Below are 23556 nucleotides of genomic sequence, written 5' to 3'. Positions count from 1 at the left end.
GTGGACAACGGAAGTGCCCGCCCCGGCCCCGCCTCCGCCCCCTGCCTTGAGTGAGCTGGGTGTTTCCTGCCTTTCAGTCCGGATTTGGAGACTCCGGCGTCCTCCGACTTTTCATGGTGAGGGCGGTGGCCGCTGTCGGGGGGCTTCGGGCCGGCGAGGGCGGCGGCGAGGCCGAGGGGCAGGGACCCGCCGGACCAGGCGCGGTGCGCGGCGGGCGCGACAGCGGAGGGGTGCTGGGTAGCGCGTGCGGGCGAGGTCGGGGCGGGGGAAGGGCCTCGGGTCCAGACCTGGGCTTCTGCGAGGGGCGTCTGGACTCGCGGGGATGTGCGGGGCGGAGAGCGGACGGGCTCTGAGTCTCCCGTGCTGGTTGGAGACGGTACTTGGAGGATTGTTAGAACAAAGAGACGGGATCGAGACCGACGCTCGGGGTGGGAAATGAAGATTCGAGGGCCGGTGGAGAGGGGCGAGCGGGAATCCTTGGGGCCGAGCTTTTGGCATCTTGGGGGCCGTGTCTTGCGTGGGTGTGTACCAGGCAAGACAGGAAAGGCCTTCCACGTTCCTCTAAACCCACAGTCTGGAGCCGAGATGACGAGAGACTGACTGTAAATCCAGTGCTTGGAATTCTGGGGAGGGATGCCAGGTGTCTGAGGTCAGGGTATCGTGACCCTCAGTCCAGCCTCAGGAGGCATCTGGGTACCTATCTAGTCACTTCCGTTGAGGCCTTAGGTGACCACACCTCGGGATCCCAGGATGTCTCTTGTTGCTGTCGGGCTGTGGGATGGTTCCTGTTTACCTGGGATTCTCAAGGGTCTGTTCCCTGAGTGGTTCCGTGTCCTTGGGTAAGGACCGGCAGAGATCAACCCAGGCCCTTTTTGTTTGCCACCCACTCTCTTAGAAGGTCAATCCCAAACCGAGGACGAATGAGTCAGCATGCATTTAGCTTCCATCAGCTCTGTTTCGTGTAAAATAAGGAAGGAATGGTTTGGCAAAAGGCCAGCCACACCAGTAGCTCTTCAGCTGGCCCCCAGGCTAGCATCCTAACCTAGGGACTTGTTAAGAGCTGCTAGGTTTCCAGCCCTAACCACAGACAAGCTGGGCACAAGACTCGCCGATTTCTTTCACAAGCTGCAAGTCATCAGTGATTTGGGCTGTGAAATGGAGGTATTTGACATCAGCCCCTGAAGAGTTCTAATTCTTAGCTTCCTTCCCTAAGAAAGCGGGACTGACAATATCCTCACTAGACTGTGAAGAGAAGCCTGTTAAAAATCAGCAGGAGAGCGCCCGTTTGCTCAGGCTGTTGGAGTTGGTGGTGACTGCCTTAGAAGCAAGTTCGGGGTGCAGAATGCTTGTTATTTGCCCTCTTTACCTGGCTTGGTTCGAATGGAGCTGCAGCCTTTAATTTTTTTTTTACTTCGGTGTAGCAGAGACCTCAGTTTAGGAAGGTGTTAAGATTTAGCCATCAGGAGTGAGTGCTTAGTGCCTCGCTGGTGTTTCCCTGCAGGAAGAATCCCCTTCAGATCCCCTGCGGCTATTAGATAAACTGGCCGTCTGATCTTACTTAGCATCCGAATCACCTGAAAGAGCCTTTTAAACCCAAATTAGTGGCAACATCACCCGCTGCTTGCCAACCTTCAGTTAGCCTCTTTGGGGTCTAATCGGGGTGGGCACCTGTGTTTGGTAAGCACAGGTGGCGAGTAACTTTGTTTCTGGGTAGGAAAGTTCTAGAAGTAGGATTAGGTTCTAGCTTTAAGAGTCTGCTTTACTAATGGGGGAACTGAGACTTGGGTTCAATCGATCCTGTGAACGTCGAATGGAAAGTGATGGCCGGAGAGCAGAGCATCCTCTGGCTTGTTTCCCTCTGCTCACACGAGACGGCTGCAGGGATTTGCTATTTTCTGTTTTGTTTTGTTTTGTTTCGTTTTTCCTGTCTTGTTTGTCTGGTTTTCCCTTCAAGTCAATAGTTCTCTCCTTTCTGCTGATTTTTTAAAAATCTTTTCGAGCATGCAGATGGCTGCTTCCTGCTTTGGCCTCTGAAGCTGGGCAGCAAGGCTTTAATTTATGATGCTTTGGTTGGTTTTTACGTGCGGGTCAGGGATTCACTGGGCCAGCAGAGTAAGAAGTTAGAGAGCTTCTTAAGACCACAGAGCTAACTAATTATAGCTGAATTAAGGGGTACAGAACCTTTTAGAATGGAGGCTTGTCATCTGGGCCTCGTATTAGAACCAACTGGGGGAATTAAAGAATTCCCCGGGCCACATCCAATAGAGGGAAAACACCAGAATATCTATGAGTAGGACCCAGACGTCACTGTCTTTCTCAAACTCCTCTGGGGTGCCAGTGTGTGGCCAGGGAGAGCCACCATTTAGAGTCAGTGACGGTATCTTTAAGCAGTTGGGGAGGAAAGAAGCCTAGATTCACTCATTGCACCGGGACAATTTCAAACAAACAAATCCGAATCTCAGGATGCCTTCCCTCCTGTGACTGGTAACCATGTCCTTAATGCTCCACTTGCGCCCTCACTGGTGAAGTCAGCCTCTAAAAAGCACCACTGTGAAAGACAGGGAAGGGAAGTCCTACTGAGTGGAGGGCGGGGTAGGTCTCTGCAGAGAAGAGTGCTAAAGCAAGCCACTGCTTCCTGCCCTTAGGTCACCAACACTGAGCCCTGGGGACATGGATGCAGCCAAGATCTGCTCCCCGAGGGTCCCTTCTGGCATTAGGCCAATTAGTTAATTTGGGGTGAGGAAGTCTGCCATATTTCTAGGCTTTCCTTGCTCCACATGGTGTCACAGACTCTGTTGTGATATTTGTCGTTTTGCACTTCATAGCTGGAGAAGAAGAGACAGTGACTTGAGACTTTGATGATCATGATTTGAGTGTTTTCTGCTGGAGTGTTTAACTAGCCTGGGGCTATGCTGAGTGCTTCTGTCCACCTGGCCTCCTGCGGCAGGGAAGGAAGCCAGTGTCTCTGATAGCTGGGACATTCAGGTATCTAGCCCGTGTTCCTGCCACTACTAAGTGACAGAGTTGGAGCCTTGAACTGGGCCAGCTGAGTCCTTAACTACATGTTGCTTTTCATCTTTTTTTTCCTTTATTGACTTACATGTCACAGCTCTAATATACCAAGCATTGTGAACAGCCCAGGGTCAATCGGGCCTTGCCCACATCCTTTGCTTGCTTGTCACTGACCCTTGTGGCTTTGAGAAGTGACTGACCCTCTATGGGCCATAAAATGGAGATGGCTGTCCCTGCCTCTCCCGTGGTGTGGATGTCACAGTCAGAATGGCAGAAACCAAGTGGTGAAGGACATGGGTATGTCTAGGGTATCTGTTCTTTGACTTCCTCAGAGTGCGGCTGCGCAGATGCACAGGCGTGTTCCTGTCAGGTGCCTTGCAAGATGCTAGACTGCTTCCACTGACTATACTTTCTGTGTGTGTGTGTGTGTGTGTGTGTATTATAAGTTTACATCTGAAAGGATATAAAGTATTTCTAGACACACACTATAAGCCTTTCTTTCACCCTCTAGGTCATCAAAGTTTTGGAAAATGCTTTATTCCTAGAATCTCCTGCCGCCAGTGGACATTATTTCTGGAGGATATGTTTGGCCATAACTGTTAATATAGCATCTCTAGGGGCTGGTTTGAAAGCTGTGGGAGCAGTGGGTGATGTTCTGCTTTCTTCTTGGCATCTTTTATTTTGGCTTCATGACATAGACCCCAGGAGAGCCCCGCCCGAACTTTTGAAACCGCCTTGGGAGGTGGGTGTGTGGGTGAGTCTGTGTATCTGTCTGTGTGTGAGTGCTAATCAGGAAGAATCATTTGAGGAAATCCCTTGCAGGGCTCTGACACAAGTTCCCCAGTGTGATTCCCAGCCACCCTTGAGGATTAGGGGCCAGCGGTGGGAAGGCTTAGCCATATCTCCCATCCCTTGCTTACTGTCTCTGCTGTAACAACAGGTTGCTTCTGTTTAGTCTCCTGCCTGTTAGGTATGTTTTGTCGTTTATAATGTAAATAAGCATTCACTGTGGAAACAGTCTTTCTGGTAAAAATAAGAAAACCACCATTTTTCAGGTAGTTTGAAGTTTTGTGCTGTCAGTGCCCTCTAGCCAAAAGAGACCAGGAGCATACCTGTGCCCAGTGTGACCAGGTAACCGCCAGGTTGCACTGAGAGAGGAAGGTGCCTCAGGAAGAGGAGGAACAGGAGTGTTCAGAGAAGTGGCCCTGCTGTGTGCAATATCATCAGCAGACAGCTAATTCCACCCTGAAGGTAGGGCACTCAGGGCACCAGCAGGCAGCAGCAGGAACACATGTCAGCCAGGAGAGGCTGTGTGTGGTCATGTCTGGATAAGGCCTGTGTCCTTCATGTGTTTGGGTGCGATGGTGGAATGGTCTTGTTTTTGTCCTACAGTAGCCTGGCCCAGAGTGGCTTCATGTAATGGTGAAGTTAGTTCTGTGACATTTCCAAGGCCTTGCAGTGCTGGCAGCCTGCACTGTCTATGGAGGCTGCTTTTCTCTTTCTCAGTTCTTGCCTCAGATTCAGGGAACAGACCCAGTCCACCCTTAGACATCTCAGGCTCTAGAAATTGATAGATTCATATTTAAAAGTCAGTTTCCTGAAGTAGGCAAAGACAGGTGTTAGCCCTGGTTTGAGTACCCTGTGTCTGAAGGTGCTGTCTGGACTGCTGTAGATCTCGCTGTCTGGTGACACTAAGGTGGGAAATTGCTCCTTTTTCTGAACTCGCTTCCTCATCTGGCTGTTGTCTGGGCTCGGGGTCACTTTCCCCATAGGAAGTTGTAGGAGCAGGAAGGAGTAGGGCAGCTGCCTAGTTCACAAAAGCATGTCAGTCTGCAGTTCATCTAAAGATGGTCTTTTTAACTGCTCCTGGTGACTGTGAGGGAAGGTACAGCAACCCAGGCATGGCTTTGGCTCTTGATATGCCCTCCATCTGTTGCGGATACAGACAGATTTAGAGGCAAACTCATACCACAGGGTCAGCAGGCCAGGCTGGCCTGTTAGACTAGGTGTGGATTGGTGTGAACTAAGGGATGCATTCCTCACCTTGGGGGCAGCCAGTCCCCCAGCGGCCACCATTTGTTCACCGACCCGGTTAGCCTCTGATTTTAAGAGAAACCAGAAATCAGATTTTTTTTCCTTTGAGCTCTAGAATTTGATAGATTCATATTAAAAAGTCAGTTTCCTGAAGTAGGCAAAGACAGGTGTTAGCCCTGGTTTGAGTACCCTGTATCTGAAGGTGCTGTCTAGTGACACTATTGTCAACATTGAAAATTTTAAATGTAATGAGTACTTGGGCCAAAGCAGAGCACTATCTGGAGTGAATTCTGTGTGAGCTCAGCCTATGGCTGACGGGAATAGGGGAGCTGGTGTCTGATCCTGTCTTCTTACTGGCAGGAAGAGATGTCAGGAGAAAGCGTGGTGAGCTCAGCGGTGCCAGCGGCTGCGACACGCACCACTTCCTTCAAAGGCGCCAGCCCCAGCTCCAAGTACGTGAAGCTGAATGTCGGGGGCGCCCTCTACTACACCACCATGCAAACGCTCACCAAGCAGGACACCATGCTGAAGGCCATGTTCAGTGGGCGCATGGAGGTTCTCACCGACAGTGAAGGTGAGTCCATCCACCAGCTGTCAGCTGGTGGTTGCTAATTTGACACTGCGCTCAGTGCCACAGACACACTAGTGCTTGAGGATGTCTGTCTGTCCAGAAGCCTGGTCTTCAAGAGTAGTTGTACACACAGCTGTGTGCAGGAAGCCCGAGACTTGGGGGGTGTGGTCAGGGAGATCTTCCTGCGGAAGTGGCACTGGAGCTGAGACCAGACTGGTCTTGACCTGGCAGCTCTGCTGTGTGACTGTGATCAGGATTCTTCCTGCTCCAGGCCTCAGCTTGCCTCTGTGAAGGGTGGGGAGGGCAGGGCAGCTTCCCTTACTGCTCCCCTTCCAGTGAAGTGGGTCAGAGCCCCAGGCCCCCTGGCTTGTGCTCAGAAACAGTGTTTTATGATGGGAGGTGCCCTTTTCTGTAGTCACACCCATACTGCGAGTGTTTGTGGAAATCAAGACAATGACCCCCAGCTGCAGGAGGAAACAGATGTTATCTGAGAAACCAGGGTCATTGTGTGCTTTGGTCCCCCCTGTTGCAGTCTTGGCAGGGTTCTGGAAGAGCAGCTGGGGTAAACTTCTTGAAGAAAGCCCTCATCTGGGTGGCCAGAGGCCACACTGCAAGCCAGACAGGGTTCACAGCCCTTGTTGCTCACATGAACAGTGTCTGTGGACCAGCAGACCTGCTTCTGTTGTAGACACATGCTAAGGGCAGCGTCTGTTCCATGCTGTCTGGGTAATCCAGCATCTGGGGAAGCAGGATTGTCGCCAACATGCCAGACATGTCATGTGTACCCCTCAGTCACCAGGCCTCCTACCTCCTTAGGAGAACTCTGGGTCCAGCAGTTAACAGATATTGTTTCTGTTAATCCTCAGGGTAGCCCTTTGCTGTGGAACCAGTTAAATGCTTTTTCTAGAGTTACATTGCTAGCAAAGGAGGTGCAGCCACCAACCCAGAGATTCCCTGATCCTTATTCTCTGTGGTTGGACACAGGGCCATCGCAGGCCAGATCACAGTGGGTCAGCCACTGGCTTGCTGCCAGAGTCCTTGAGCTCCATGGAGGCATCTTCACCCATGCCAGGCAGAGCCATCCTGTTGTCCTTGGAGGGACTGCATGGCCCGACCCGTGGCCTACATGCTGCCCCAGGAGCATTCTTAGGTACAAATAGGGATAGACTTCCTACATCTTCAAGATTGGCCCTGATTTGGGAATCCATCTCACTGCCAGCTGCATTGAAATCTGCTACAAACAGAAATGCTGGAGCTGGACACATGACACGGCTTTTGTAGAAGACTGAAGTTGGTTCTCAGTATCCCCGTCAGGCAGCTCACAACTGCCTGTAAGTCCAGCTCCAGGGGATTGGATGCCTCCTTCTGGCTTCTCTGGTCACCCAGATGCACATGCTTATATAGACACACAGACACTGTCTTTTTTTTTTTTTCTGTTTTTTTTTTTTTTTTTTTTTTTTTTTTCGAGACAGGGTTTCTCTGTATTGTTTTGGAGGCTGTCCTGGAACTCACTCTGTAGACCAGGCTGGCCTCGAACTCACAGAGATCCGCCTGCCTCTGCCTCCCGAGTGCTGGGATTAAAGGCATGCACCACCAACGCCCGGCCACAGACCCTGTCTTTAAAAGACTAATGTTAAAAGCAGCAGCTGAGCAAGGGACCCACGGTAGGGCTTCCCACCAGAAAGGGAAGGAGGTTTCAGAGTCCTGGTAGTGTGTGTGTCCTGTTGCTAGACATCCCTGGCGCATGGCTGAGAGAGCATGGTTTAAGGAGAGGCCCTGTGTCCAGGCTGATGGGAGCGTCCCCTTCACTGCCACTTGCCTGAGCGCTGCACGTTGTGCACACAGCTCCTGAATAAAGAACATGGGCTCAGTTCTGCCTGTCTTTGCCACATGGCAAAGTCACAGCTGGCGTTTGTGGAGTCTTACCTCCTTCCGTCATGGTGCCAGCTTTTGCCTCGAAAGCCATTTACTGGAATTGTGACACTGAGTACGTGGCTTTCTTGGAACCTCGTCTCATGGTAGTTGACAGTTCCAAGTGTATGAGTCCGCTAGAGAGCCACGTGGTGGGTGCTGGGAGCTCTGGGCCGACTGGCAGCAGGCATTACTGGAGAGTGGAAGGAGAGGAGCCGCGTGCAGATAGCAGGTTGACGGAAGCCTGCCTCCATGGGGGAGGCGGGGAGCCCACCTTGCCCTTCAGGAGTGGATGTGCTGCGGTTTGGTATTGTGCCCTCAGGGTGCCTATTCTGAGAGGACACAATGGCAGTGAGCAGAGCTTTCCCTGCTTCTCTGAAAAGTTGAGTTCTGCCCGTGGTAGAATTTTCCTGTGAGCTCTCGTCAACATCTCCAGTGGCCCAGTGGGCTTATGCAGCAGCTCTTGCAGTAAGAATTAGAGTCTGAGACTGGGCCAGGCTAAGTGGATAGAGTGCCTGCCCAGCATTCCTGGAGCCAGGTTCAATCCCCAGCACCAGATAAAACACTGGGCATGGTGGCACACGCCTGTAATTCTGCCATTAAGGAAGCAGAGGCCGGAGGATCAAGGGTTCAGGGCCAGCCTGGAATGGTGAGACCCTGTTCTCACATCCCGTTTCTTTAGCACTGGCCTGCAGTGCTGTGTTTCTTGGTACACAACACCCTCCCTGCCCCTTACTCCCCGAGGTTTAGACCTCTGACTAACGCGTTCAGAATTGGGAGTGTAGAGACAGGCCGAAGCAGAGTCATTTTATTACCTGCACATCCTCTCAGAAAGCCAAGTCATCTAATACAGTGTGGCATCTGTGCCTCGTCTCTTGGCCGCTCTCCTTTGTAGTGGCAGCTGCTAGCCTGACTCAAGGTCCCCAGTGCAGCCCTCAGTCTTCTCACCAGAGGACTCCGCCCCGGTGTTGGCTCGATAGATGTCCAGGTGGCTCCAGCGTGCAGCCAGCGTTGGGAGCCACGTTTTTTTAGGTATTACGTTTGCTAACTGCTGTGGAGTTACTAAGCAATGTTCCCTTAGTGTGGCCTTAGACAGTATTTGGCATTCTTTCTTGCTCTTGTTCATTCAGTATTATGCTTATGCCGTCGTGAGTAAATAGCTCCTGCTCAGGTATTTCCCTGTGGTAATCCCTTCTAGACACACACTGCAGCTGATGGAATATGTCTGGCTGATGGCCCAACAAATTATTTCCAGTGCTCAGTGTAGGAGTGTTGACTTCTCTCTGGGGATGTGGGGCAAGGGCTGGACTTCACTCTCCTGTTACAACCTCGGGGTCTGCAGCATTCAGCTCTTGGCCCACCCCTAGTTGTCCCTCTCGTGTGTTCCCAGAGGCAGCTGGGGACAGTGTCTTCCACTGCATTGGGTATTGCCAGAGCTTTCACTCAGGTGGCTGTGTCAGTCTTCATGCCTCCCAGTGGTCTGGACTTGTGCCTGCCCAGGCACTGCTGAACCTTTTAACTACTGCCAAGCTGCCGTTCTGCCCCAGTGTCTGTTTTGCCTTGCGTTCCCTAACTTCTGGTGTGGTGTGTGTCCCTTTTATAGTAATTGGTTTGACTGTGTCTGTACCAGCTTTCTCCTTTGGGCCTGAAAACAACTCCCAAATCATGACATGGAGACTTCTTACTAGTTAGGAATGCTCGGCCTTAGCTTAGGCTCCTGTCTTGCTGGCTCTTATAACTTAACCTGGGTCTCTTCATCGACGCTTTGCCTTGGAGCTTTTTGCCTTTTCTTTCTGTGTGTCCTGCTGTGTCTGCTGGCTGGCAGCTGACCCTAGGCGTCTCCCTCTCTTTCTCCCTCGTTCTCTTTCCTATTTATTCTCTCTGCCCACCAGCCCTGCCTATCCTTCTCTCTGCCTAGCTATTGGCTGGTCAGCTTTTTATTAGACTAGTCAGGTGCCTTAGGCAGGCAAGCTGAAACAGCAACACATTTTTTCATAATTGAACAAATACAGCAGAAACAAATGTAACCCACCTTTACACACTTAAATAGTCCACAGCATAAACGAGTGTAACACATCTTTAAAGTTAGTCCACACCATACATGTAATTTGCACTTTTTCCTTTTCTTAAGCCATGCTGCTCTGTAAAGGCATGTGTCTGGATCCTGTTCCATGTGGCTGATTGTGGACAGCATCCCCCAGCCTGGCGTACTCAGCTTCCATCATTTACACATTGCTTTTACAGTCAGGTCTCTGCTTCCTTCCTCCCTCCTTTTCCTTCCTCCCTCCCAGTACTGGGAAAGAGTCTGGGAACCGTACTTGCTAGGTAGGAGTGTCTGCCCTTCAGCCCCATCCTCTGATCTGGTCCTGATCTGGTTCAGTGATTCAGATAAGGACTGCTGTTGTTTGTGCCCTAAGGGACATTTAGCAGTGTCCAGAGATGTTTTTGGCTGTCACAGCCTGGGTGCCGGGAATGCTGCTCGACCTTTGCAGTGCTCTGGGCAGGCCCCATGTCACAAGTAAATCCACTTGAGCAGGAGAGCCAGTGCTGGAGGTCCTGAGACTCCGGTTCGGGAATTTGAGTGACTGTGGAGACTGGGCAGGCTTGGAGTTGTAAGGACCTGAGTGTGCTGAGGAAAGGCTTCCTAGAGAAGGACGGGAAGGGGATGGACAGCCTGACTTCCCCAGAGAGGAAACGCCAGTGTGCTTGCATGAGGTGAGCCCAGTAGTCCCATGCCCCAGCAGTGCTCCCACCCCCATCAACCCTCTGCCTGACTCCCTCCTGGGTTCTGGGACTTGCTGCTTCCTGAGGGTCCCACTGCTGTCCTCTCCAGCAGCTAGGATGTGATGTGTTCATTGTCGCTGACCCATCACTAGCTGTAAGTGATGTCGCTAGGCCGGTGTTGTGCTTTATGCTCTCTGTCCCTTCTCTGGTCATGCTTGAATGCCAGCACTGTGCATTCTGTCTGTACAGAGATGGCTGACAGAGAGCTTAAGGGGAGTACCGAGGGGTGGAGCAGGCAGTGACAGAGCTGGGGCTCTAGCAGGGGCCCGCTTGTCAGGACCGTGTAGGCACCGAGGCATCCTGGAGTAGTCAGAGTCTCTGGGCTGCACTGCCCATCCTGTGTCCTGTAAACTGCCCTAAGTGCCATGTGCTCCGAGGAACAAGGAGCTGCTTGCTGGCTGGCTGACTGCTGTTCTCTGTGCAGGCGCTCAAGCTGACTGTAAGGGATAGAGTCCTGCTTTGAGAGCAACCAAAATATTTCCAGTCAAAATGCTAATTGAAACCACATGGAGAGTGTGCCTGGCTCCTTTGCCCTTATTTGTCCAAAGTATGCCTTCCCCGCAAGCATTTCCTGATGTTCCTGAGCTGGAGCCCAGTGTCACAGTTCGCCTGTTCGTTTATGGAAACTCTGGCCTGTCGCTTGGGTGATGGAATTGGGGGCTCTTGGCCTTTACCCAGCAGCTTGAGCTGATCATGCACGGAAGGCGGGACATGGGCAGGCTCTTCCCGGTCAGCCAAGTTTGTCACTGACTGCTATTTCTGCTGAAGCTTGAGGGTCCTTACTCTTAGTGGCTGAATCCTGATCCTGCACCCCCTCTTTGGAATGCCACCAAGCATCTTGGGGACTCTATCTGTGGAGATGCAGAGAGTGTTTCTCCCAAGAAGAGCAGTTGAGGAGCAATCCAGTCGGTTCATACTGTATCCTCATTTGGTCTAGGGAACTTGGGGGCTGTAGGCCGGATGCACGTAGGCTGAATTCAACTTACATATATATCCATGTTTCATTTGCCTTTTGATGGGTTGAGAACTGTTTAATTTGCCATCCTTTAAAAATGAGGAGATTGTTCTGACTTTGCTTGGAATGCTAGAGCCTAAGAAACCTGGACCCACTTTCCTTGTTGGCCACTTCTGGCTGACTTGATCGAGGCTGCACTCGGGGGAAAGGGTTGGGAAAAGGGTGTACTTCCTAGCCAGTCCCTGACCTGGACCACCCAGCTGCACACATTAGGCTGCTGACTGCATTGTGTACAATAGAAAGTGCCTGTCTTGTTTTCTCAGACCCAGAAAGAGGGCTGTATGGCACCTGGAGGTCACTGTGGGAGGGTTTACCTTCCCAGCTCGCTTAGCAGGACATATCTGTGTTCTCGGGTGGGGCATTCCTTTTCCTGCTCCTTGCAGGAAACACAGTGTGTGGCAGTTTCCCACTGAAGGCTCTGGAGGGAGAGACTGCTCTTAGAAGAAGGCACAGTAACAGCAGTGTGAGGAGGCCCATGAGAAGAACATGGGGGTGGCCTTGTCGGGGTACAGAAATCTCTGTCAGCTCCAAAACCACAAAAGACCATTGGCAGAGGCTGGATATAGTAGACATGGGGGCAAAATGAGGTGGCCAGGTGTGTGACTTGACATGAAAAAGGTACTTTTATTGTCCTCTCCCTCTGGCTTAGGGATCTGAGGACCCCCGGGGCAGGACATGATGGGGTCAGCAGTGGAGGTGTCTATTCTTGCTCCCAACAGGGGTGAGAGTGGGAAGGCAGTGGGGGCCGGGTTCCTCCTACCCCTCCTTACCATGCTGTGGTCAGCAGGCATGACCAAGACTCCTGGCCTGCAGTCCCTGTGAGGGCTGGCTTACCCGGCTGGCTGGCTGCTTTAGTTTTATTTTTGTTTTGTGTGTACACATGTTTCTCCTGCACATATGTCTGTGTACCGCGTGAGTGCCCTATGCTCACAGAGGTCAGAAGAGGTTGTTGATACTCTGAGACATGGTTGTGAACCACCATGTGGGTGCTGGAAATTGAACCTGAGTCCTTTGGATGAGTAGTCAGTGCTCTTCACTGCTTCTTGCCAGGCGCCCCTCCCCCTCAACTGCTTTTGAGTGTTTCCCATGCGCTGTGAGAGATCACAGGTCTTCTCCCTTTGTACCTCTTTTTGTTGCTTCTTTGTCACCAGGCTCCAGGCCTGGTCTCCTCTGAGGCCTTCCAGAGATGTCACATTTCAGGAGAGGAGCTTTGAAAACCAGGGGCCAGGTGGAGGAGGAGTAAGCCAGTGATGATTGGAGAGGACACTGGTTAGCAGAGGGTTAGCCTTGGCCCTTACCCTCATGCCTGGTGCTGGCCAGAAGGTGGAGCATTCTTCCGTATCCAGCGAAGGCTCACCCGCCATCTGAGCCCTTTGATGCCCTCTGTTGTTGGGTTGCTGCCCCTTGCCCAGGCGTGCTTGCTGTGTGGAGTCATGGATAGGTCTCTGCCGACTGGAGGTCACAGTCAGGGATGTCTGCTGGATTGGCTCTGCTGCTGGCGTCAGGTTTGAGTTTCTCAGGGTTTGCCAGGTCCTTCAGAGCACATTTGCAGGCTTTAGCTGCCGTAGGGCCTCATGGGCTAATGACCGCAGGAGTCTGGAGTGATTGTGCCCAGCCATCGTGCTCACCTCCCCTGAAAAGTTGCCATGTGACCAGTTACCCTGTCACCCCACTGTAGGCTGGATCCTCATTGACCGCTGTGGGAAGCACTTCGGGACAATACTCAACTATCTTCGAGACGGTTCTGTGCCCTTGCCTGAGAGTCGCCGGGAGATCGAGGAGCTACTGGCGGAGGCCAAGTACTACCTGGTGCAGGGCCTGCTAGAAGAGTGCCAGGCGGCCCTACAAGTAGGCACCCTTCTATGTGCCCCACATGCGGGCACCGGACCTGTCTGCCACCTCCTTTCCCCCTGCAAATGGGCCCTGCCTCATTGAGACACCGGGAGACGTTTGCAGAGTAACCCTGAGACCTACCTGCTCAAACAGGTCTCTGCTTCCGAAAGCCATCAGGGAACCATTCCCCCATCATTAGCATGTGGTCGTTTGTACATCCCACCTGGATGCTGTTGTCTAGGGGATAACTTGACAGTACTTCAGAAACATTTTGTGCTCAGATCTTTACCTTAGCACCTGCGCAGCTGCATCATCTCCTTAGATTGCAATCCTTCTGACTCCACCCTGTGACTGACTCCCTACGTTTGTTATCGTTGGAAGCCCAGAGAAACCTCCAGACACAGTCCCTTCACTCTTCGTGTGTCCTGAAGCAGGACCAGTAAGGACCAAGTCCACAGAGCACATGTAGTCAGTAGCTTTTACTTTGGAGCCTCACAAGGTCCCTTTGTGCTGTGATAGATAGGGTTGTGATTGCACCTTCCCTGAGTCTTGGAGCTGTGTCTAGCCCTCACTGGGACAGTATTCACTGTCCCGAGTTCAAGTTAGTGGCCTTGCCACACGCATCTCTTGCCTGTGAGCCCTGGTAATCGTTATAAATTTCACTGGATTCATTCTTGCATTTATAACATTGTGCAGGCACATCATGCAGGAAGTACAGCGTACTCCATGATGGAGGACTCCTGCCACATAGCCTTCCCACCTCCCACACCCCTTTCCCCAGGCAGGCGCGCTCTGCTATATATTCCTAGCTTTAGATGTGACCTACTGGACTTGGAAAATTAGACTTCTCCTCACATACTCCCTCCCCTCCACCAAGCTTGCATGCTCCTTCTTGAAGAAGAGTTTAATCACAGCTTTGGGTTAGACAGTGTCCTAGTTCCCCCTGTCATTGTCACTCTTGCTGTGCCCTGGGGCATTTTGTTTGATTTCTTTTTGTTTTGTTTGCTTGATTTCTGATTGCATCTCTGTCCCTACTTGATCCCCAGGTTCACAGATAGGAGGGCCAGTCTCATGCTGGACTGTCCAGATGTCTCCAAGATCCTCTGTGTCACCTTTGTGTCGGGACATGTCCTCTGGCTTCTGTCTACAGATCTGAGGTTCAGCCTCCAGGACTTGGCTCCTTGTCCTTTCCCTACCGTGTCTGAAAGCTGTCTTCATGTTGGGTTGCCCTTGTGGCAGAAGGTGCCCCTCCCCGATCATTTGTCCTTCGGTCTGCTCTGTCTGTCTGCTCCTTCAGTGGCTTTCTTCTTTGCATTTTCACTGTTTCCTTTCGTTCCGATGTCATGTTTGAGAAGCTTCTCGTACATTATTGGATGACCCTTGGCTTCTATTGAGGCCCAAGGAAAAGCCACATATGTGGGGTTGGAGTCCTAGCCTTCCGGGGCCTTCATGGTTGGATAACAGACTGACTTTCTTCACTGTGAGCCTTAAGGGGAAGATGATACCCTGTAAGGAGCTCTCCACTGCCAGCTGTGGCAGTGCCTGAAATCTGGGCTCTCAGAAGGCAGAGGCAGGAGGATCATGAGTTTGAGGCCAGCCCAGGCTACATAGCAACTCTCGTTAAAACCCTTTTTCCGTCTGTGGGGTGTGAGCATGGCTGAATGTCACCAGACTGGCAGGCTTGGGGAATTTGTACATTGTTAAAGCAGTAACGCATCTCTGCCCTCTGCCACCACTGCAGGGATGTGGACCTTTCTCCGGTAGGTTGTAAGGGCTTCTGATGCCACCACCTGCTGTACTGAGAGCTTCCTGGGCAGAGAGAGCTGTGTCATTCTTGTATTTACTGGGCAGTCAGGCATACCACAGCCCTAACAGCAGACTCCTCCCCTAGTCTTAGCCTTCCTAATTATCAGATGCAAAAATGTTGTCCTCTCCTCCCACCATGACTGTCGTCTGTCTCCTCATCAGGGCCTGGCTTCTTGGCTGGCCAGCTTAAACAGCTTGTGCTAGGCAGACCCCTGGCTGAAAGCATGTCTTGTTCCAGCAGAACAAAGATACTTACGAACCCTTCTGCAAGGTTCCTGTCATCACCTCCTCCAAGGAAGAACAGAGACTTATAGCGACTTCAAATAAGGTGTGTAGAGGCTTGCAAGTGGGGTGTGTGTGTGTATTGGGGGGTTGTCCAGGCTCAGAGGCAGGGGTGGGGGGCAGTAGTGCCTGTGTTTTGAGATAGTACCAGTTCTAAGTGGTAAGCCCCATCTCCAGTGTTACCCCTGCCCCTGGAGTGTGCAGCAACCCCTCTCCTGTAAGCTCTGCAAGCCTGCGCCCACAGCCGCTGGGAAGCCAGTGTGTACTAACTTGCATGTCTAGTGACTGTCCTCTCCTTTAATCCGACCGCAGCCGGCCGTGAAGCTGCTTTACAACAGAAGTAACAACAAATACTCCTACACCAGGTAAGCGTCAGCCAGCAGTCATGCCAGGCTCTGCCTGTGTCCATTTCACACCAGAAGGACCCTCTGCACCTTAGCTGGGTGGATAGACAGGTAGATAGATGGCTAGGTGAAACTTCACGTGGAATTCCCCATGCCACACAATTCACCTTTTGTGTTGTACAGTTGAGTGGTTTCGACATATCCACAATGTGCAGCCACCAATACTTTCTAGTATTGGAACATTTTTCACCCCACTAGCAGTCTCTCTCATCTTCCCTGGCCAGAGCAGCTGTTAGCCTACATTTCTATGTCTGTAAATTTGCCTCTTTTAAACATGTCATCATTTTGTGACCGATCTCTTTACTTACTGTAATGTTTCAGGGTCCATACACTGTAGCACCATCAGTATGTCATTCTTCTTTATGGCAAACTGCTACACTTTACTCGCTCATCCGCATGGACGGGCATTGGGTCATTTGCAGCTTCTGACTATTAGGAACGATGCTGCTGGAAATTTAAGTTTACTGTTTTGTCTTTTAAACACTAAGAGTGGGCTGCTGGTCATTTGTGACTTGTTTAGTTCCTGGGGACTACACTGTTTGAACAATGCCACCAGCAAGTGATGGGTGTTTTAGAGTCCCCTTGGCTCTCAGAAACACACTCTGTAAATGAGCGACTTGAGAGATGTAGGGATATAATGAAGAGTCGTCTTTGACCTGGGCGGTGGTGGCGCATGCCTTTAATCCCAACACTTGGGAGACAGAGGCCAGCCTGATCTTACAGAGTAAGTTCCAGGCCATTCGGGGCTACCCTGTCTCAAAGAAACAAAAACAAAACAAAGGTCTTCCTTGACTCTGCTGTTGTGTATCTCATGGGGCTTGGAAGAGAAGATTAGGGCAGACTCAGCCTGTGCCCAGAGGTCCTGCATTCAGTAATTTACTTAGGCCTGTGTAGGGCAGGCATGCAACCATGTGTTATGAGCACAGCCTTCAGGCCACAACTATCTTTTGAGACCCAGCTCTGCCATTTGTACACTTTGAGACTTGAACTGATGTCTTTGGGCTTTCTTCTCCTAGGGCAGTAGATACTACAGTGTCTTTCTCAAAAGCTCACTAAGTAGAAGTAGAGAAGGAGAAGGAACCAGGGAGGCCTGTGTAAAGATGCACTGGGCAGACATCTGCAGCCTTTGCTCACCTCACTGAATTCTCTTTGCAGCAACTCTGACGACAATATGTTGAAGAACATTGAGCTCTTTGATAAACTTTCCCTGCGCTTCAATGGGAGAGTCCTATTCATAAAGGACGTCATCGGGGATGAAATCTGCTGCTGGTCCTTTTACGGCCAGGGCCGAAAAATTGCGGAAGTCTGTTGCACATCCATCGTCTATGCCACCGAGAAGAAGCAGACCAAGGTAAGAGCTGTGTGGACGGCCCTAAGTGTGTGCTGACATGTATACCCTCCCTGTCCACCCCATTGAGCTAGGGCAGGTCTGTATGTAGGTCTCAGGAACAAGTGTGGGTCCTGCTGAGACTGGGCAAGCAGGGATGGCCATGTTCCCCCACTAGCTAAGGTTTGTTCATGCACCATATGCACCCGACTGCTCGTGCCTCCATGGGCCAACTATGCGTTGGTGGCCCTTCCAATGGCCCATGCTGGGTTGTCCTCCATGTGGCGTTGCTAGCCCCTGCCGGGTTGTCGTCCTCCATGTAAGAATACTTTCCACCAGCATGGCCCTGTCAAGGCTCAGGTAGCATTGCTGCCTCCTCAGGCTGGCTCTGACTATCCTTGGCTGTCCACCCTCTGTCCTCTTGTCTGCTGACTGAGGTCTGTCTTCCACTGTCATAGGCCCCACAGGCCATTCCTTTTTAAAGTATTAATTATCTGTAGATGTGTCTTTCTTCATGTGGGTATGTGTGTGTGAGTGCAGGTGCATCGGATTCCCTAGAGCTGAAGTTACAAAGGATTGTGAGCCACCTGGCATGGATCCTGGCGACCAAATTCAGGTGTGGTGGAAGAGCAGCCAGTGCTCTTGTCTCCTGAGCACTCCTCCAGCCTCCCACATATCAGCTTTCCCAGCTACCTGACTCCTAACAGAGCTGGGTATTGGAGTTATCTTTGTATCCTCTCAAGCCAATCGTGTCTGCCCCTCTTGCTGAATCATACAGCAGAGCACTGCTGGAGCCCGACTGGCTGTCAGAGCTGCACTCTCTAGACACGCTTGCCCATTAGCGAGTGCGTGACCTCCCTCCTTCCCACTTTCCCTTGTGCTTGCTGTGTGCACTCTGTCACTTCTCTCTGATTACCTGTGACATTGATTCTGCCAAAAGCAGATTGCCACGGTTCTAGTCATCTATGTACAGTCCATCAGTCACCGGATCGGGTTACTGTCACCCCTCCAGCTTTGGGAGATGTAGTTCTGTGGGGTCCCAGAGCTGGCAGAATACTGGTGATACAAGAACAGAGCAGAGAGATGCAGGATTCTTTAATTGATGATGAAAAATTGAAATCACAGGATCTGACAAGTAGAGTCCCATGTGCTACACATCACCTGGTGTCAGGGCCACCACCTTGTGACAATGGCTCCCCTTGTACGCCTGTTTCTCCCCTGCACAGGTCTGACTTGAGCAGCCTATGCTAAGCATAGGTGTTCAGAATCTATCCTGACAGATAGAGATTGCTTCTGAGGTAGCCAAGGAAAGAGTGCTGATGATCTTTGTTGGAAACAAGGGAGGGGGGGTGCAGGGCAGAGCCATCCACTCACTCACTGTGCAAGCTGCATCATGCTTCCAGTGAGCTCTTAAAGGTTCCCAGTTCTCACTTTAGAGCTTAATGGAGAGCAAAGGGATTCAGCAGGCACCTGCTCAACCCAAGTGGTCTCAGACAAGTGGAGGTCTCCAGGAGGCAGCCTAAGGTCAGGGCCTTTCTCCTCTCCTTGGCTCCTTTGGTGATGACCTTGCCCCTCAGGGGAGCCCAAGGCCTTGGTTTCCCAGGTAATTGGTTGCAGCAGGACTGGCCCTGAGTGATAATAGTTCCTTGTTCCCCAGACGTTGAGCTGTGGGGGCCACACTTGAGTCGTGATCTAAGCCATTCTTCTGGGGTTTTGCATGGTGGTGACCTGATGATGGTGTTCCAGGTCATTCCTGGTGCTCTTCTCATCACTTGTCCCTGTGCAGCCTTTAATCGGGTCCCTAATCCTTACAGAGTAGATGGTAATCCGGCAGAGCTTTGTTTGTCCTTTGTGTGACTTCCATGAGCTCTTCCTGTGGTCAGCACTGTCGCCAGCCTGACTGGACTGTCGTGTTTCAGGTCTGCGAACGCATTCGCTTCTCTGTCTTCACTTCTTGCTGCTGCTGCTTTTATTTTGAGTAACGGCTGCTTTCGGACCTTTGTCAGGTGATTCCGGCATCTGTTGAGTGAGAGTTCCCATGAATTGAGATTTTTTTTTTTTTTTTTTTTTTTTTTTTGGTTTTTACGAGACAGGGTTTCTCTGTATTGTTTTGGAGGCTGTCAGTCCAGCCTCGCCTCGAACTCACAGAGATCCACCTGCCTCTGCCTCCCGAGTGCTGGGATTAAAGGCGTGCGCCACCAACACCCGGCTGAATTGAGGTTTTCTTGCTTCTTCCCAATTCTGAAGAATTTAGAACCATCTCCTAACTGGTTTGAGTACTAGTTATAGGATATGCTACGGAACTGTGTTGTTGTTTGATTTTAATATTCTGTCTTCTCTCCCTTGGCATGTGGATGAAGGTCAGAGAGCAATTTGTGGGTATTGGTTTTCTTCTACCTCATGTGGGTCCTGGGAATTGAACTCAGGTTATTAGACTTGGCACCTTTACCCGCTGAGCCATCTCATGGGCCCCAATATATATTGTTTTGGTTTTGCTGGCAATTAACGCTGTGGGATTCAGGCCACAAGCTCCAATCAGCCCTGTGCATGGGGTTCTAGTGGCAATTGGATTTCCCAGTCTCAGCCTCTTGTGCTGCTGTGTGTGGCCAGTCTGTTTGGATGGGGAGTGTCCACTGCTGGTCTGTGTGAGGAGGAGCAGATCCTGCCACCGTGGGCGTTCCGGTACTTCTAGTTTCCAAGGCTCCCACCTTTACAGTCCCCAAGGACTTTCATTGTCCTGGGCTCCCTTGCTTCACTTGCTCAAAAGCTGGGACTTTGCTTCTTCAAGCTACTGCTGTCTTCCCTGCCTAGGCCTGTGTCTGAGGGCACCTGACAGGAAGCTGAGAACAAGCAGCAGGTGTTCATTCACCCAGCCTGCTCAGACCACAGCCATCCATCAGGAAGGAAGGCATCACCTGAGCCACTATAAGCTGTGGGTGCAGCCATGAGTCTGCTGGAGGCTCCGGTGTAAGAAAACGGCGGACAAAGGGGGTATCCCCCAAGTCTGTGACACTGGATTACCCTGTGACTGTCTTCATTGTTAGCCTGATGGTCCTGCTGGGAAATGCAGTGTGAAACAGGGGCCTTATGCAACCTGCTAATGTACTCATTGTCTATTTGGAGCACAGGTTGAGTTTCCCGAAGCTCGCATTTATGAGGAGACCCTGAACATTTTGCTGTATGAGGCCCAGGATGGCCGAGGACCTGACAATGCACTCCTGGAGGCCACAGGCGGGGCGGCTGGACGCTCCCATCACCTGGATGAGGACGAGGAGCGGGAACGGGAGAGGATCGAGCGAGTGCGGAGGATCCACATCAAGCGCCCAGATGACCGGGCTCACCTCCACCAGTGAGCAGGACCGCCAGAGCTCCACCCCCTCTACCCCGCCCCCTCAGACCCTGTGCACAAGACCGGGCCCACCTCCACCAGTGAGCAGGCCAGCCAGAGCTGCCCTCCACCCTCTCTGCCCCTGCCCCCTCAGACCCTGTGCAGGCTTTAGGGTGCCTCCCACTTCCCCTGAGGTCTGGAGACACTTGTAACAAGCCAGATGATTTTGATATTTCTCGACGTGGTGGATTGCTTCTGTGTTGACCCAGGTGTGCACCCCTTCTGAACAAGCTTGTCTGAGGGCTTGACTTCTTTTGAGAGCCCAGACCCGGGCTTTCTCGGCTCTTGGAGGAAAAGTATGAGTGAGTTTGGCATGTATGCAAGAGCCTTTGTGGTATTTATTTTTATGGGTGTTGACTACCTATTAGGGCTTCTTAAGTGACACTCCTTCAAGGGCTCATTTGACAGTTCTGAGAGGCTGTGTGGTTGGCAACCTGACAACCAAACTGCCCTGTGTGTTCTGACCATGCTGGGAGTGTGTTCTGTACACGAGTTTCTCATTGGCCAATAGTTTCAGCCTGTAGTAGTGGACTGGGGACCTCGTGTTTTGCCAGCCCCACTGTCTGGCAAGGAGCAGACTGCTGTCATCCATGTCCTTCCCGTTGCTGGGTTTGTTGACACACCCCATCCCAGGTCATCTGAACACTTGCAGCCACTGCTCCAGACCGCCGCCGCCTTAAGGGTCTGCTCCCTGCGAGGCCTCCTTTCCTCAAGTAGGTGCCTTGCCCTTGGTTAGGAACTGTGTAGCCCTAGACTTGAACACCGCTAGGAGCTGGTAGGCTGTCTCCGGGCACTTCCCTGCGTATCTCCTAGAGCTCCCTTCAGTTTTTATCTCTCTACAGAATGCAGTGGGTGTGCAGGTACCTTTCAGTCCCGTTTGTGTTGAAGAATGTGTGTGACTGCTGGTGGGGATGTGTGGCTGTGGGGCACAGGAGCCTGTGGAGGACGTGCCAGCTACCTCTAGTCCCCATGCGCCTGTGCAGATGTCCCGACTGACGCGGGTGGGTGAGTACACTAGTTACAAGGTAAGGCAAGGATGCTTGATGAAGGAATTGTTACGACTTTTTAGACCAAAGGTATGAAGTGGATAATCTCTGACGTGTTTCTCAAGTTTCTATTTTGTGACGGTTTTTACAGCTCATTTTGTGCGTTGACAGTCGTATACCTTTTGTATCTGGCAGCAACGCCAACAATAAACAATCCCGACTGGATCGAGGAACCGTGTACCAGGTAGATGCTTTTTACACAGTGGTGTGGTGAAACTTTTGTATTACGAGCCAAGAAAGGGAGCTTACAAATCATGTTTTATGAGTTTTTATACTGTTTGTTTGAAACGTCAGCCCTGCTCTGTGGGTTCAGCTTTTTTAGGAAGTAAAAATGAATGTTGAGTCCTAGTGTTTTCTGTAGGGATGGAAAAGCCATTGTATACACTGTTTAAATGTTGGTGTGCAGAATGAGTTGGTGGTCCAGTTGACTTGCCGTGGCCCCTGCGCCTTATGGTTAGCTACTGTTTTGGCAGCTCTCCCTAGCTTCCTTTTTCCTCAAACCTTGTGCCTGCAGCTTTGCACCTCGGCTCCCAGGGATGGGAACAGGCCTGGCAAACATTCCATGGTGCCTGATACTGCCAGCAGCCTTGTCTACTAGGGCCTGACCCAGCATCAGTCGTTCCAAAGCTCTGCTTCTAGATTTCCTGGGCTAGCATGAAGGGCAGTAGTCAGCATTTCTAGTTCAGAGCCATCCAGTGAATCACTGGTCTTGGGTTTGGTGTAAAGATTGGAGTTTTATTGCACACTAATGGCTCACAGTCAAAATAAATTGGAATAGCTTTTTGTCCATGGTAACCAGATTCAATATGTGTGGCGATTGGGGCCCACACCCCCAGCAGGTCCTGGCATGGCCTCCTGTCGCCTTCCTGAGGATAAGGAAGAAGGGCTTTGATCTCTCTGTAAGTCACATTTAGGTGCAACCTCTGTACCTGCTGTTCACTGCTGGTACTCTGCCCTCCCCCGGGGTGCATGCGGGCTAGAGGGCTCCACCCAAAGTCACTGGTCACCTTAGCTCATCACTAACCTCCTGTCTGCACTGCGGAAACAATGTTGGGAGTTTAGACGTGCTCACTGTTGTCAAGCGTCTGTGGACACATGTAAAATAAAAGTTCAACTGTGCTTCTACTCACATCTGCCTTCTGGTCTTTTCGGGAACACCAGCAGAGAGCAAGGGCTCTTGCTCCTCCTCCAGAGCCGAGTCATTGTTCAGTAGGGCATGCGTAAGCACCTTCTAGAAGCTAAAGCGCCTGTGGGAAGCTGGCCCACTGTCGTTTACAGCAGAATTCAAGTTGGACTCTCGATGAAATTCCCTTCACTCCCATGTCTCAGCAGCTTAGCAGAGGTACAAAGTCTACCACCCATCCTATAATGACTTCTTGGTGTACCTGAATTGGGTTCTACTGGGGACAGGTGGATGACTCGAGGTTGACTCTCAGGAAACGTTTGGATGCAGTGCCACCTAGCACCCAAGTGGCTGAGGTCTGGCTTTGCCATAGCACAGGATCTGCTGATGAAATCCAGGCTCCAGGAGCTGAAGATGGGGTTAACTGGATCAAATTCGTACTTGCTCGGTTGGAGCAGAAATAGTGACCTGGGAGGGCAAAGGTCATCCTCTGTCAGGTCTTCTTCCTTGCCGACACCTAAGGAGAGGGACACCTGGCTTAGAGCCTCAGCCCTGGGGGAGGAAGCCCCTTCTACCTCCTATGGGACCAGCAGGGTTAGAGAGTGAATAGCACAGACTCATCAGTGCAGCTTCAGCCTTGGGGAAGGCACAGAGGAGCATGGACTGTGTGGCCCCAGAGTCCTGGCAGCACCTCAGGTCACTGAAAAATTGCCTCCTTCAAAGTGACCCTTTCACTTGTCACTGACTGGGGTGGAGGCCACTGTGTTGTGAAAGGCACTTGTGAACCATTTATACCTGCAAACCAGTTTTACCTAAAAACTCAAATGTGTTGAGAAAATGCATTTCACAGATCCCACCCCATCTGCTTTCAACATGTCCCTTTCTTGCAACGTGGCACAGAAAAAGACCCTCAGTTTGCTGCAACCCAGAAGGACTGTGAAGAGCTTGTGACCAGTGTGGGAATTCAGCTCCCAGTTTTCACGAGGGTGAGGCTTTAGTACTTAGAATGACAACTGTGGT

At 51.4% G+C, this 23556-nt stretch overlaps 2 protein-coding genes across 4 annotated transcripts in view; one reads left to right on the top strand and one right to left on the bottom strand.

Moving 5' to 3' along the window:
- The first annotated feature begins 11 nt into the window (after positions 1–11).
- Positions 12–22542, top strand: Kctd10 (potassium channel tetramerization domain containing 10). Of its 3 annotated transcripts, none has more exons than XM_013119794.3 (7): positions 12–116; positions 5407–5620; positions 13006–13175; positions 15208–15294; positions 15561–15613; positions 16808–17003; positions 20108–22542. In XM_013119794.3, exons 1-7 carry the CDS (start codon positions 114–116, stop codon positions 20330–20332), a joined length of 948 nt encoding a protein of 315 aa, XP_012975248.1. In that variant the 5' UTR covers positions 12–113; the 3' UTR covers positions 20333–22542. The 3 variants fall into 3 exon arrangements, with proteins under 3 accessions (XP_012975248.1, XP_012975247.1, XP_021087971.1); XM_013119793.3 differs by having other exon boundaries at positions 15205–15294; XM_021232312.2 differs by having other exon boundaries at positions 115–203; positions 15205–15294.
- Myo1h (myosin IH) overlaps positions 22152–23556 on the bottom strand; it is a 41859-nt gene continuing 40454 nt past the window's right edge. Inside the window, exon 31 of the mRNA XM_040731164.1 lies at positions 22152–23053. Coding sequence (XP_040587098.1) covers positions 23030–23053 — 24 coding nt within the window. The 3' untranslated portion in view covers positions 22152–23029. The remainder of the gene's footprint in view (positions 23054–23556) is intronic.

The sequence above is a fragment of the Mesocricetus auratus genome, unplaced genomic scaffold (assembly GCF_017639785.1).
Source record: "Mesocricetus auratus isolate SY011 unplaced genomic scaffold, BCM_Maur_2.0 Super-Scaffold_100025, whole genome shotgun sequence".
In the NCBI taxonomy this organism is placed as follows: Eukaryota; Metazoa; Chordata; class Mammalia; order Rodentia; family Cricetidae; genus Mesocricetus; species Mesocricetus auratus.
The sequence above is the reverse complement of the archived record's forward strand: the minus strand, read 5'-3'. Positions and strand labels throughout refer to the sequence as shown.